We start from the raw sequence: 13,589 nt of genomic DNA, 5'->3' as shown, positions 1-13,589 counted from the left end.
AGGTGGAGCTGGGGACACAATTAATGGGTTAGCATGTGCGCTATTGTGATACACACGTCCTTGACTCGCCAATAGGCACATGCAAGCGGGCTCGCTCCCGCCCCAAGCTCCGGCGCCGCCGGTGGGCTACGTGTCAAGCACAATGGTGTCCGACCTGGAGACGGACCTGGCGGATGAGGAGGAGGAGGAAGACGAGGAGGAGGAAGACGAAGGCTATGGAGCCAGGCGGCCCCGAGGGATGGAGCGCACGCCGGGTTCCAGCATGGACAACCTGGACAGCTCGCTGACAGGTCAGAACACTTTGGCTTTGCTTCAGCAAATTCGCACATTATTAGCTGTCGTTTTATTTAATCTGTCCATCGTCGGGCGGATTTACGGTGGGGTTGCACAACCATTGCTGAATTTCATGGGAGTGTTTTTTTTTTTTTTTTGGCACATCTTTCGTGGTTGTATTTTAACCAACAACGCTTGAGGATAATTTACCTGAGGTTTTTTTTACCCCCCGCCTTCCTCGGTGCTTAGCGAGCATTGTTTCCTTCATCTCCGTTGTTCTGCCCGATTATTGTTGTTGACGTGTCGTGTTCCACGTGGCTTTGCAACGTGTTCGTTGATACGAGAACATGCACACAATGTCCCTCAATCAAGTTTTTAAACACCGCTAGCCCACTCAGGGGAATTATAATTAACCCCCCCTCCTATAAAGGAAAAAAAAAAAAGTCCATGAATTTTAAGCAGGAGCGTGCAAGTCTGGCGCCGTATCTCACAAAGGAGATTTGAAATAAATTTCACGTGTGACACTGCCTATTTCCATTCCAGACCGTTTTCCTTTTTTTTTTTTTTTTTTTTTTTTTTTTACAACTCTCTGAAAACCTTTACGGCCATCTGTCAAAACGATCGGGAGGACATATGAAGGGCACGACACGGCTAACACGCTGACCGTCGCAAAGTCGCGCGTAAAAGAAACGAGCGTTGCCGTTCGGCCACCCCGAGGGCCGTAAAACGCCAACGCTTGCTCGCCCCAGAAGAAAACGTTAAAAAAAGGGAATCAAAGGTTTGGCTGGCTGCTCCGGCCCGTCAGCGGCGAGTAAAGTACTTTTGCGTAGTGTGATGGAAGTGTGGTTTAGCTTGTGCTGACACATGCTCGCGCTGATGTATTTAAGCGGCGACTGCGCCCTAATCTGCTGCATCTCGCCCGCACTGTATTATTACTCGCAAGACAGCACTATTTCTTCTAATCTATCTGGTCGTCGGTCGCAACCCCCACCAGCCCCTCCCCTCCCGGCCTGCCAAGATAGCGACAGCTGAAGATTTATTGCGGCCATCGCTCGCCCGCCGGCTGTACAAATAACCGTAAACTTCCTGTCAATCCTCCACGCGTTTGTCATTGTTTTAGACAAACACGGAAATGGCGCTTTGCTTGATGAAACCCAGTCAATCGTAAATATTTTCAATGGCGAGTCCAATTGTGTCATCAAAGTGCTGAGGTATTGGAAAGATTTTTTTGTAACCCCCCCCCAAAAGATGTGTTTTTGCACCCCTCCCGCAAATTCTCCAACGTGACGAGAAATAGAATAATTTAGTTTTTCCTTCTCGTCACTTTGTGTCATCCAGAGTCGCTTTGAAAAGTCTGAGAACTTTTCCGCCCCTGGAGCTTAAAGAGAAAACTTGATTGAATTTTTATCAAATTACGTTACTTTGTCGACATTTTTGATTGCAACGCTATTTTCCCGGAATGGAAGCGCTGCAGTGGAAAGTGGCTGTTGGCGGGTGTGAAAAAGAAAGTAGGGGGGGGGGGGGGGGTCATTCTGTGATGTGATATGCTGAGGCAGAGTTCCACATCCAAAGCTGCGGCTGCTTTCGCCACTTCATTATCAGTGCTATTCTTCGTGGCGGGATTGGACCCGCTGGAAATCTCTGTCTGTCTGTCTGTCTCAGAGCGAACATCTGAAAGGAATTTCAAAAGGGGGGAGGGGGCTAAGTAGTTACCACCTCAGATTCCAGCGGCATAAAAAATAAAATGTTTAAGAGTGTGGGCACTTGATAGCTTCCTGTACCTGACGCAAGCGTTCATTTTTCACAAGTTTCCTTTCATCGGGGAACTTTCCAACTGCAGAAGAAGTCAAAATATGTTGCAACCTTTGGCGGGGAAGGCGCAACTCTTGAAGTGGAAACTCTTTGAAGGGGCTTTGCGAGTGTATGTAAATAAATCATAATGCTATCAGCATCCCTCACCATCCATATTGCAGGAGATGAGCAGTTCATTGGGCTCTTTTGATGTCGGCTCCGGACCGCGTCGCTCGGCAGCTTGTTAAGACTGCTCCCGCTATTTTGCCCCTACCGCAAAATGTTCGTACAAAAGTAGTACTTGGCGTCAAGGAACATGTCGGGGAGGAGGTTATTTTAGCCCGGGTTGTTGGTAGAAGTTTGAGTGTCTGTTTTTGTTGCATATTTTTCTAAATTGGATCTTTTGTAAGCTATTTCTTTTCAGTGACATGTAAGATTGATTTTAAGTGGAAATATAAGTAATTCAAAATATTCCCTATTCAGTTTGATCAAAAAGAGTTGAATGCGTTCGCCTTAATATTTCTTTTTCAAGGCCACATTTGGAGATGCTGGGGGGGAAAAAAGGTGCCAGCCAGTCAGTAAAAATCTGTGACTTTGACAAGCGCCAGAGCAGGCATGTTAATGTGACAGCTTTCTGCTGGGCCCGCTTTGGCACACGCGTCTTAAGTGGCACCTGCCCAAGTGCTTTGCTGCCTAGATTGCTAACAAGGCAACCAAAGGGGGAGGGCGGATTGAGGTCAAAGTTGAGTTGAAGGGTACGCCACCACAAACTGGCAAAATGCTTTGACAAAAGTCTCATGGAAGACACCCAACTGCTGCAGTGTGCATGCCAGGCCACTAGGTGGCGACGTCTACTAAATGGAGAAGAATTTTATGTGTTTTTGGTTCAGTCTTCCACACGGAAGTGGAGCTGTATCCTGCAGTAAACAAATGCACTGCAGCTCAATTTCTGACTTCCAAATTTTGCAATCTACATTTTGGATTTGAATTGACGTGGCAATGGTCATTGCTGATGATCCTCCGGTAGCAGTCGCTTAATTTTGGCCAGATGCTCGGTTCACCAAGAATGACGGCGTTGCAGGCTCCATGGCCAACGGCTGGGGCTCGGCCTCGGAGGACGAGCGCAATTTCTCCAGCCGGCGCTCCAGCTCGGCCAGCTCGTCGGACGGCTCCATCTTCACCCACTGCAGCTTCGCCCAGGCCCTGGTGGCCGCCGCCGACAAGGCGGGCTACCGGCTGGATGGCGGCGGCCTCAGCAAACGAGGCCGTTGCAAACGAGGTCGGTGCCCCGACCAGAGTCCGGCCCTCCCGCCGGCGTGGGCACGCACCTTCTTCCTTTCTGCTACGGGTGCCCACTTTGCGCATGGCACTTTTGTGGCTGGGGGATGGCTGCCTTGACTCTCTTCTCCTGGCTTTCACCTTCACTAGCCGTGACTTACCTGTCTTTCTGGATGCTAACGTCCTGATTCACGATTAATTCCTCCGCTTATTTGTTTTTTCCGCAGATAAAGGCTCGTCCAACAGACACCGGCCCGGCAGCCCGTTCTCGACGGATGGCAGCACGGTGGGAACGCATAGCCTGGGCCACCAGAGAGCCGCCAGGCCGGCACGCAAAGCCCGGAACCAGGCCGCGGCGCCCCAGCGCAGAGATGCCGCTGCAGACGGTGGGGGCTCATTGACTTAAATGGGAATATGTCTCTGCCGGGTGTCTGAACCCTTTTGTGCCGTTTGCCGAACAGACCTCCCTCCTCCTCCCGAGCCCCCGCCCGGCCAGATCCAGGCCCGAGCCCAGACGGGCCGCTGCCTCAACAGCATGATCCCGCCTCCGGAGAGGAAGGCCACATCCCTGGAGCGCCCACCCATGTCCGGCGTGGCCGACGACAGGCAGTTGGCGCGCGCCACCCTGGAGCATCACCGCCAAGAGCGGCTGGGCCACAAAACCGGTACGTGCAACTCTCTCGTGCCTTTTTTCTTGTCAATTTAAACTGGCTCTAAAACACACGGCTGTGCAATATGTACAATATCAAATATGAACACAACCATTCACGTTAGCGTCATCCCCCCCAAAAAAAAGGCTGCCCTCTGTTTTTGAAGCATTTTCAATATTTTCCGCTTCCTGGAAAAGTTGCCTCTTACAGAGGCTGCTCATCTCGCTTAGCAGTTTGGCCGTTTGCACGCTCCCTCGCTTGCGTCCTCCTCCGTGTGAAAGATAGCGCTCATGCTGCGGTGCGGTCAACAGATGGCACTGTCTGACACTTGCGCTGGCTCTCCTCGATCTCCCCCCTGTTCCAAAATGCCGTCCTTAGCTTGCCCCCCCCCCCCCCTTGAAGCCGGCGCCAGCTTTTGGCAGGCGCCGCTTGTCACAAACTGCCGGGGAATGACTTTGGCTTTTATCGTCCCCGCGACGGCAGCAGACGGATCCGGGCGAGCCCGTCTCGGCGGGTCTCCCACACATTTATCCACCGGTTGTTGGCATCGGAAACGGAGCGCCGTCGCCGTGCTCGTCGTGGCTTGACGCTAACGTGTCCAAATGTTTGCGCGTTCAGAGGAGAGCTGCCCGCCGTACCACCGGCCGTCCTTCCCGTCGGCGAGCGGCCACAGCTCGTCGGGCACCACCTCCTCCAAGGGCTCGACGGGGCCCCGCAAGACGGACGGCCCCCGGCAGCCGCAGCAGTGGACGGCCATGGAACACGCCGACTTCCTGGGCGGCAACGGGCAAGGGCAATACTCAGGAGAGTTATGTGAGTTCCACCAATGAGCTTGTTTTCTTTAGACTTCACTATGTACGTACTTTATACTCCTCTACTCTGCCCCTCCCTCACAGAGTGTCTCACATGACTGAAAGAAGAAAAACCAATGGTGACGCTCACCCCCCTCAACCTTTGAAGGGCGACGACGTGCTCGCCTTCTTTGCGGCCGGACGGTCAGACAGACAACGTTTTGGCTGGAGCGGTCACAGATGAACATGTTCCACGTACAATGTACAGACACGGACATATTGGACATCTCACTATGCTTTTGGTCTTTGAGGAAAACTTTGACTCCGTATGTGTATGTGTGTGTCCGAAAGAGAGACACTTGTGGTGAGCGCCCTTTTTTTAAAATCTCTAATTTCCTTGTAAATATCTTCTTTCAACTTGCTGTTGCTATGCAAGCCTCCAACCGTTTTTTTAATTATTATTATTTAGTTTCTTCTTGTCCAATATGTGAACGGTGTGGCTGCTGTGCCATAAAATTGTCATTTTTATTATTTTTTTTCCAAACAATCTGCTAATGGTTGCCATTAATTATTGTAATTATTATTATTATTGTTTTTTGCACTGCAACGTTTTGGTGATAAGCACAATAAAAAAAAGACCATAGCTCCTGCTGACATGAAGAAAAAGTAGATGTGAAGAGGAGTTCCTGTACTGTAAAGAGAAGAAGAGAATTATATAGAGAGAAATGTACAGAGAGATGTTTTGTTTAAAAAAAAAAAAAAATGGCAAGCCAGCCGGGAAGCTCAGAGAGGAAACTGTCACTTTAAGGCGAGCAATTACTCATTCGGGGGGTCTTTTTTTTTTTTTTTTTTTTTATACTCTGTTCTGAATGATTTGACCACACTGAGGTGATGTTTCAGCACTTAAGTAAATGTGGAGCATCCCCAATTGTTTACATATTGATTTTTATCTTTTGAATGAATCTTCTTTTGAGGAGCACGTTACTGCTTTGCTCCTCAGTTGATGTTCAAGCGCCCTCATTGGAGCTTTAACAAGATTTTGTCTGAAATCCTAATGGACATTAGCACACGTGACACACGCATACATACGCACACGCACAGCAGTTTATCGACTACTAAATGCTATTTCTTTATAATTGTATCCTGGAAGATTCATATTGATGATTTTCAGGGGTGATTTTTGTTTGATTACAAGAAGTCGCAAATACATTTGTTAAATTGGGATGATAATTGAAAATGACAGATGTTTACAAGGTGTCTTCAATTGAAAAAGTACTTTACAACAAAATGCTGCATTTCTCCGACAATAAAAGACGTGTCAAAAATACACAATGAGGATGACACTTGCGCGCGCATCCAAAACTTCAGACAATGTCATCCTTTGTTTGATTCTTTGCCTTTGACCAAAACTCTGCTGCTCTTCAGTATTTTTGTGCTTGGATAATGTTTTTTGTTTTTTGAGGTTGTTGTGATGGTATTTCATCTTTTGAGTCCGCACAGTGGCCAGTGTTTCTGGAAATGAGGTGCACGAGAGTATCTCAGGTTCTTTTTCATTCTGCTGGTGTCCATGTATATATACGTGTATATTTATGTATGTATACATAAACGTTCTATCCACATGCGGTCCCCCCACATTCCGACAAAGACCAAATTTTTAATGTCCAATAATCGTGTTTCTCCTTCTTTTACGTTGACACCACGGCCTCCTTTTGTATTTATTAAAAAAAATGATAAAAAGTCTAACGTGGAATATGCATAACAATTTGTGGTGTACGAAATGTGTTTTTGTTTTATTTGTAAAGTTGCGAGGCGCTCCGGATGAGGTGGCTATGGTGCGCAGGAGGAGCCAAAATTCTTTTTCTTTCAAAGTTGTTGCTTCTTTGTAGCCTTTTTGTGTGTGTTGCTTTTTTCTTAATTCAAAAAAAAATCAGAAATGGAAAAAAAATGCAAGTTAAAAGAAGTGGTCGGGGGAAATCTTTGTGTCCGGTCCCGATCAGCCGTCTTCTCTACAGTCGCTTCATTTGCTTTGTAAGTCACGTCCTCTTCCACATCCTCCTTTGAATTCACTTGCATGTCCTCCTCGTCCCCAAAAAGAGAACTGACGGCCGTGCACATCTCACTGTCCTTCTTCCTGTAAGATAAAAATGAATCCATGTTCTTTTGGTTTCCCTTGTACCCGCCTCAATATCAAATAAAATATTTTTGAAAATCAACGATGTCTTCCTCACTTTGAAGTTTCACATAGCTTTGTGTTGATCGATGTTTTATCCTTGTAATTCAAGGTAAGAAATATTTTAAATAATTTCAAGAAAGTCACATTTGAAGACCATGAAAAATATAGGAACAACAGGCTATTTTTTTTTTTTGTGAAAAAAAAAAGACCATGTATAGTAAGCCTTTTTTTTGTAAATAAAAAATAAAAAATTAAGATTTATAGTTGGGCTTTTGAAAGTGAAAAGTGCCACATTCGCCCCACTTTCTGATTGGCTGTTTGATCTGTGACGTCATTCGGACACTATTAGGTACACCGCCATTTTCAGGCCACTTCATTAGGGAAAAATCATGGTCAAAGCTTAATTGAAAGTGAAAAGTGCCACACCCGCCCTCACCCCCACTTTCTGATTGGCTGTTTGATCTGTGACGTCACACAGACACTCCATTAGGTACACCGCCATTTTCAAGTGTACCTAATAACAGGCTCTAGTCCTCTGGGCCGCATTCCAACATGTTTTCCAAGTGACCCTCGTTAAGCGCACCTGCGTGAAAAGTTTTTGGCCATTTTCACTTTCTGCAGGAGCTAAAACTTTTCACGCAGGTGCACTTAACGAGGGAATCACACGGACACTCCATTAGGCACACCGCCATTTTCAAGTGTACCTAATAACAGGCCACTTTATTAGGGAAATATCATGGTCATAGGTCATAGGTGTCAAGCTCTGCTCCTCGGGGCCGCATTCCAACATGTTTTCCAAGTGACCCTCGTTAAGCGCACCTGCGTGAAAAGTTTTTGGCCACTTTCACGTTCTACTGGAGCTAAAACTTTTCACGCAGGTGCACTTAACGAGGGACTCACACGGACACTCCATTAGGTACACCGCCATTTTCAGTGAGTGAGTAGTTGTGTGAGTGAGTGAGTGAGTGAGTGAGTGAGTGAGTGAGTGAGTGAGTGAGTGAGTGAGTGAGTGAGTGAGTGAGTGAGTGTGAGTGAGTGAGTGAGTGAGTGAGTGAGTGAGTGAGTGAGTGAGTGAGTGAGTGAGTAGTTGAGTGAGTAGTTGAGTGAGTAGTTGAGTGTGAGTGAGTGAGTGAGTAGTTGAGTGTGAGTGAGTGAGTGAGTGAGTGAGTGAGTGAGTGAGTGAGTGAGTGAGTGAGTGAGTGAGTGAGTGAGTGAGTGAGTTGAGTGTGTGAGTGTGTGAGTGTGTGAGTGTGTGAGTGAGTGAGTAGTTGAGTGTGAGTGAGTGAGTGAGTGAGTGAGTGAGTGAGTGAGTGTGAGTGAGTGAGTGAGTGAGTGAGTGAGTGAGTGAGTGAGTGAGTGAGTGAGTGAGTGAGTGAGTGAGTGAGTGAGTGAGTGAGTGTGAGCATGGGTGAGTGAGTGAGTGAGTAGTGAGTGTGAGTGAGTGAGTGAGTGAGTGAGTGAGTGAGTGAGTGAGTGAGTAGTTGAGTCAGTGAGTGAGTGAGTGAGTGAGTGAGTGAGTGAGTGAGTGAGTGAGTGAGTGAGTGAGTAGTTGAGTGTGAGTGAGTAGTTGAGTGTGAGTGAGTGAGTGAGTGAGTGAGTGAGTGAGTGAGTGAGTGAGTGAGTGAGTGAGTGAGTGAGTGAGTGAGTGAGTGAGTGAGTGAGTGAGGATGGGTGAGCATGGGTGAGTGAGTGAGTGAGTGAGTGAGTGAGTGAGTGAGTGAGTGAGTGAGTGAGTGAGTGAGTGAGTGAGTGAGTGAGTGAGTGAGTGAGTGAGTTGTTGAGTGTGAGTGAGTGAGTGAGTGAGTGAGTGAGTGAGTGAGTGAGTGAGTGAGTGAGTGAGTGAGTAGTTGAGTGAGTGAGTGAGTGAGTGAGTGAGTGAGTGAGTGAGTGAGTGAGTGAGTGAGTGAGTGAGTGAGTAGTTGAGTGTGAGTGAGTAGTTGAGTGTGAGTGAGTGAGTGAGTGAGTGAGTGAGTGAGTGAGTGAGTGAGTGAGTGAGTGAGTGAGTGAGTGAGTGAGGATGGGTGAGCATGGGTGAGTGAGTGAGTGAGTGAGTGAGTGAGTGAGTTGTTGAGTGTGAGTGAGTGAGTGAGTGAGTGAGTGAGTGAGTGAGTGAGTGAGTGAGTGAGTGAGTGAGTGAGTGAGTGAGTGTGAGTGAGTGAGTGAGTGAGTGAGTGAGTGAGTGAGTGAGTGAGTGAGTGAGTGAGTGAGTGAGTACTTGAGTGTGAGTGAGTACTTGAGTGTGAGTGAGTGAGTGAGTGAGTGAGTGAGTGAGTGAGTGAGTGAGTGAGTAGTTGAGTGTGAGTGAGTGAGTGAGTGAGTGAGTGAGTGAGTCAGTGAGTGAGTGAGTGAGTGAGTGAGTGAGTGTGAGCATGGGTGAGTGAGTGAGTGAGTGAGTGAGTGAGTGAGTGAGTGAGTGAGTGAGTGAGTGAGTGAGTGAGTGAGTGAGTGAGTGAGTGAGTGAGTGAGTGAGATGGTGTGTGAGATGGTGAGTGAGTGTGGGTGAGTGAGTGAGTGAGTGAGTGAGTGAGTGAGTGAGTGAGTGAGTGAGTGAGTGAGTAGTTGAGTGTGAGTGAGTGAGTGAGTGAGTGAGTGAGTGAGTGAGTGAGTGAGTGAGTAGTTGAGTGTGAGTGAGTGAGTGAGTGAGTGAGTGAGTGAGTGAGTGAGTGAGTGAGTGAGTGAGTGAGTGAGTGAGTGAGTGAATGAGTGAGTGAGTGAGTGAGTGAGTAGTTGAGTGTGAGTGAGTGAGTGAGTGAGTGAGTGAGTGAGTGAGTGAGTGAGTGTGTGAGTGAGTAGTTGAGTGTGTGTGAGTGAGTAGTTGAGTGTGAGTGAGTGAGTGAGTGAGTGAGTGAGTGAGTGAGTGAGTGAGTGAGTGAGTGAGTGAGTGAGTGTGAGCATGGGTGAGTGAGTGAGTAGTGAGTGTGAGTGAGTGAGTGAGTGAGTGAGTGAGTGAGTGAGTGAGTGAGTGAGTGAGTGAGTGAGCGAGTGAGTGAGTGAGTAGTTGAGTCAGTGAGTGAGTGAGTGAGTGAGTGAGTGAGTGAGTGAGTGAGTGAGTAGTTGAGTGAGTGTGAGTGAGTGAGTGAGTGAGTGAGTGAGTGAGTGAGTGAGTGAGTGAGTAGTTGAGTGTGAGTGAGTGAGTGAGTGAGTGAGTGAGTGAGTGAGTGAGTGAGTGAGTGAGTGAGTGAGTGAGTGAGTGAGTGAGTGAGTGAGTGAGGATGGGTGAGCATGGGTGAGTGAGTGAGTGAGTGAGTGAGTGAGTGAGTGAGTGAGTGAGTGAGTGAGTGAGTGAGTGAGTGAGTGAGTGAGTGAGTGAGTTGTTGAGTGTGAGTGAGTGAGTGAGTGAGTGAGTGAGTGAGTGAGTGAGTGAGTGAGTGAGTGAGTGAGTGAGTGAGTAGTTGAGTGAGTGTGAGTGAGTGAGTGAGTGAGTGAGTGAGTGAGTGAGTGAGTGAGTGAGTGAGTGAGTGAGTGAGTGAGTGAGTGAGTGAGTGAGTGAGTACTTGAGTGTGAGTGAGTACTTGAGTGTGAGTGAGTGAGTGAGTGAGTGAGTGAGTGAGTGAGTGAGTGAGTGAGTGAGTGAGTGAGTGAGTGAGTAGTTGAGTGTGAGTGAGTGAGTGAGTGAGTGAGTGAGTGAGTGAGTGAGTGAGTGAGTGAGTGAGTGAGTGAGTGAGTGAGTGAGTGTGAGCATGGGTGAGTGAGTGAGTGAGTGAGTGAGTGAGTGAGTGAGTGAGTGAGTGAGTGAGTGAGTGAGTGAGTGAGTGAGTGAGTGAGATGGTGTGTGAGATGGTGTGTGAGTGTGAGTGAGTGTGGGTGAGTGAGTGAGTGAGTGAGTGAGTGAGTGAGTGAGTGAGTGAGTTGGGTGAGTGTGAGTGAGTGAGTGAGTGAGTGAGTGAGTGAGTGAGTGAGTGAGTAGTTGAGTGTGAGTGAGTGAGTGAGTGAGTGAGTGAGTGAGTGAGTGAGTGAGTGAGTGAGTAGTTGAGTGTGAGTGAGTGAGTGAGTGAGTGAGTGAGTGAGTGAGTGAGTGAGTGAGTAGTTGAGTGTGAGTGAGTGAGTGAGTGAGTGAGTGAGTGAGTGAGTGAGTGAGTGAGTGAGTGAGTGAGTGAGTGAGTGAGTGTGTGAGTGAGTAGTTGAGTGTGTGTGAGTGAGTAGTTGAGTGTGAGTGAGTGAGTGAGTGAGTGAGTGAGTGAGTGAGTGAGTGAGTGAGTGAGTGAGTGAGTGAGTGAGTGTGAGCATGGGTGAGTGAGTGAGTAGTGAGTGTGAGTTAGTGAGTGAGTGAGTGAGTGAGTGAGTGAGTGAGTGAGTGAGTGAGTGAGTGAGTGAGTGAGTGAGTGAGTGAGTGAGTAGTTGAGTCAGTGAGTGAGTGAGTGAGTGAGTGAGTGAGTGAGTGAGTGAGTAGTTGAGTCAGTGAGTGAGTGAGTGAGTGAGTGAGTGAGTGAGTGAGTAGTTGAGTGTGAGTGAGTAGTTGAGTGTGAGTGAGTGAGTGAGTGAGTGAGTGAGTGAGTGAGTGAGTAGTTGAGTGTGAGTGAGTAGTTGAGTGTGAGTGAGTGAGTGAGTGAGTGAGTGAGTGAGTGAGTGAGTGAGTGAGTGAGTGAGTGAGTGAGTGAGTGAGTGAGGATGGGTGAGCATGGGTGAGTGAGTGAGTGAGTGAGTGAGTGAGTGAGTGAGTGAGTGAGTGAGTGAGTGAGTGAGTGAGTGTGAGTGAGTGAGTGAGTGAGTGAGTGAGTGAGTGAGTGAGTGAGTGAGTGAGTTGTTGAGTGTGAGTGAGTGAGTGAGTGAGTGAGTGAGTGAGTGAGTGAGTGAGTGTGTGAGTGAGTGAGTGAGTGAGTGAGTGAGTGAGTGAGTGAGTGAGTGAGTGAGTAGTTGAGTGTGAGTGAGTAGTTGAGTGTGAGTGAGTGAGTGAGTGAGTGAGTGAGTGAGTGAGTGAGTGAGTGAGTGAGTGAGCGAGTGAGTGAGTGAGTGACTGAGTGAGTGAGTGAGTGAGTGAGTGAGTGAGTGAGTGAGTGAGTGAGTGAGTGAGTGAGGATGGGTGAGCATGGGTGAGTGAGTGAGTGAGTGAGTGAGTGAGTGAGTGAGTGAGTGAGTGAGTGAGTGAGTGAGTGAGTGAGTGAGTGAGTGAGTGAGATGGTGTGTGAGATGGTGTGTGAGTGTGAGTGAGTGAGTGAGTGAGTGAGTGAGTGAGTGAGTGAGTGAGTGAGTGAGTAGTTGAGTGAGTGTGAGTGAGTGAGTGAGTGAGTGAGTGAGTGAGTGAGTGAGTGAGTGAGTGAGTGAGTGAGTGAGTACTTGAGTGTGAGTGAGTGAGTGAGTGAGTGAGTGAGTGAGTGAGTGAGTGAGTGAGTGAGTGAGTGAGTGAGTGAGTGAGTGAGTGAGTGAGTGAGTGAGTGAGTGAGTGAGTAGTTGAGTGTGAGTGAGTGAGTGAGTGAGTGAGTGAGTGAGTGAGTGAGTGAGTGAGTGAGTGAGTAGTTTATTGAGTGAGTGAGTGAGTGAGTGAGTGAGTGTGAGCATGGGTGAGTGAGTGAGTGAGTGAGTGAGTGAGTGAGTGAGTGAGTGAGTGAGTGAGTGAGTGAGTGAGTGAGTGAGTGAGTGAGTGAGTGAGTGAGTGAGTGAGTGAGTGAGTGAGTAGCTTATTGAGTGAGTGAGTGAGTGAGTGAGTGAGTGAGTGAGTGAGTGAGTGAGTGAGTGAGTGAGTGAGTAGTTGAGTGTGAGTGAGTGAGTGAGTGAGTGAGTGAGTGAGTGAGTGAGTGAGTGAGTGAGTGAGTGAGTGAGTAGCTTATTGAGTGAGTGAGTGAGTGAGTGAGTGAGTGAGTGAGTGAGTGAGTGAGTAGTTGAGTGTGAGTGAGTGAGTGAGTGAGTGAGTGAGTGAGTGAGTGAGTGAGTGAGTGAGTGAGTGAGTGAGTGAGTGAGTGAGTGAGTGAGTGAGTGAGTGAGTGAGTGAGTGAGTGAGTGAGTGAGTGAGTGAGTGAGTGAGTGAGTGAGTGAGTAAGTGAGTGAGTGAGTGAGTAGTTTATTGAGTGAGTGAGTGAGTGAGTGAGTGAGTGAGTGAGTGAGTGAGTGAGTGAGTGAGTGAGTGAGTGAGTGATGTATGGTAGTTTTTTTTTTTTAAACTACCATGTATGGTAGTTTTTTTTTTTTAACTTTTTTTTTTTGAAAAAAAAAAAAAAAAAACTACCATGTATGGTAGTTTTTTTTTTTAACTACCATGTATGGTAGTTTTTTTTTTGTTTTTTTACTTTTTTTTTGAAAAAAAAAAACCCAAAAACAAACTACCATGTATGGTAGTTTTTTTTTGATAAACTACCATGTATGGTAGTTTTTTTTTACAAACTACCATGTATGGTAGTTTTTTTTTTTTTTTTTTAAACTACCATGTATGGTAGTTTTTTTTTTGGAAAAATGAAAAAAAAATTTTGAAAAAAAAAAAAAACTACCATGTATGGTAGTTTTTTTTGACAAACTACCATGTATGGTAGTTTTTTTTTTTTTCCCAAAAAAAATTTCATTTTTTTTTAAAAAAACAACTACCAAGTATGGTAGTTTTTTTTTTTAAACTACCATGTATGGTAGTTTTTTGTTGTTTTTTTTAAAAAAAAAAAGTTAGGAAAAAAAAAAAACTACCATACATGGTAGTTTGTCAAAAAAAAA

The 13,589-nt window shown here is 46.9% G+C and overlaps 1 protein-coding gene and 1 long non-coding RNA gene across 12 annotated transcripts in view; one reads left to right on the top strand and one right to left on the bottom strand.

The window, feature by feature from the left end:
• The window catches only part of robo2 (roundabout, axon guidance receptor, homolog 2 (Drosophila)), a 155,857-nt gene extending 148,861 nt beyond the window's left edge, over positions 1–6,996 (top strand). For 10 of the 11 annotated variants that reach the window (XM_068651318.1, XM_049726161.2, XM_049726158.2 and 7 more), the window contains 6 exons: positions 76–290; positions 3,146–3,343; positions 3,570–3,728; positions 3,804–4,007; positions 4,611–4,805; positions 4,889–6,058. In XM_068651318.1, coding sequence (XP_068507419.1) covers positions 76–290; positions 3,146–3,343; positions 3,570–3,728; positions 3,804–4,007; positions 4,611–4,805; positions 4,889–4,890 — 973 coding nt within the window. In that variant the 3' untranslated portion in view covers positions 4,891–6,058. Of the gene's footprint in view, positions 1–75; positions 291–3,145; positions 3,344–3,569; positions 3,729–3,803; positions 4,008–4,610; positions 4,806–4,888 lie in introns of all 11 variants that reach the window. The other variant, XM_049726159.2, reaches the window with a different exon arrangement.
• LOC125972471 (uncharacterized) overlaps positions 6,327–13,589 on the bottom strand; it is a 14,523-nt gene continuing 7,260 nt past the window's right edge. Inside the window, exon 2 of the long non-coding RNA XR_007482819.2 lies at positions 6,327–6,914. This is a non-coding gene — a long non-coding RNA (uncharacterized lncRNA). The remainder of the gene's footprint in view (positions 6,915–13,589) is intronic.

The sequence above is a fragment of the Syngnathus scovelli genome, chromosome 7, assembly GCF_024217435.2.
Source record: "Syngnathus scovelli strain Florida chromosome 7, RoL_Ssco_1.2, whole genome shotgun sequence".
NCBI lineage: Eukaryota > Metazoa > Chordata > Actinopteri > Syngnathiformes > Syngnathidae > Syngnathus > Syngnathus scovelli.
The sequence above is the reverse complement of the archived record's forward strand: the minus strand, read 5'-3'. Positions and strand labels throughout refer to the sequence as shown.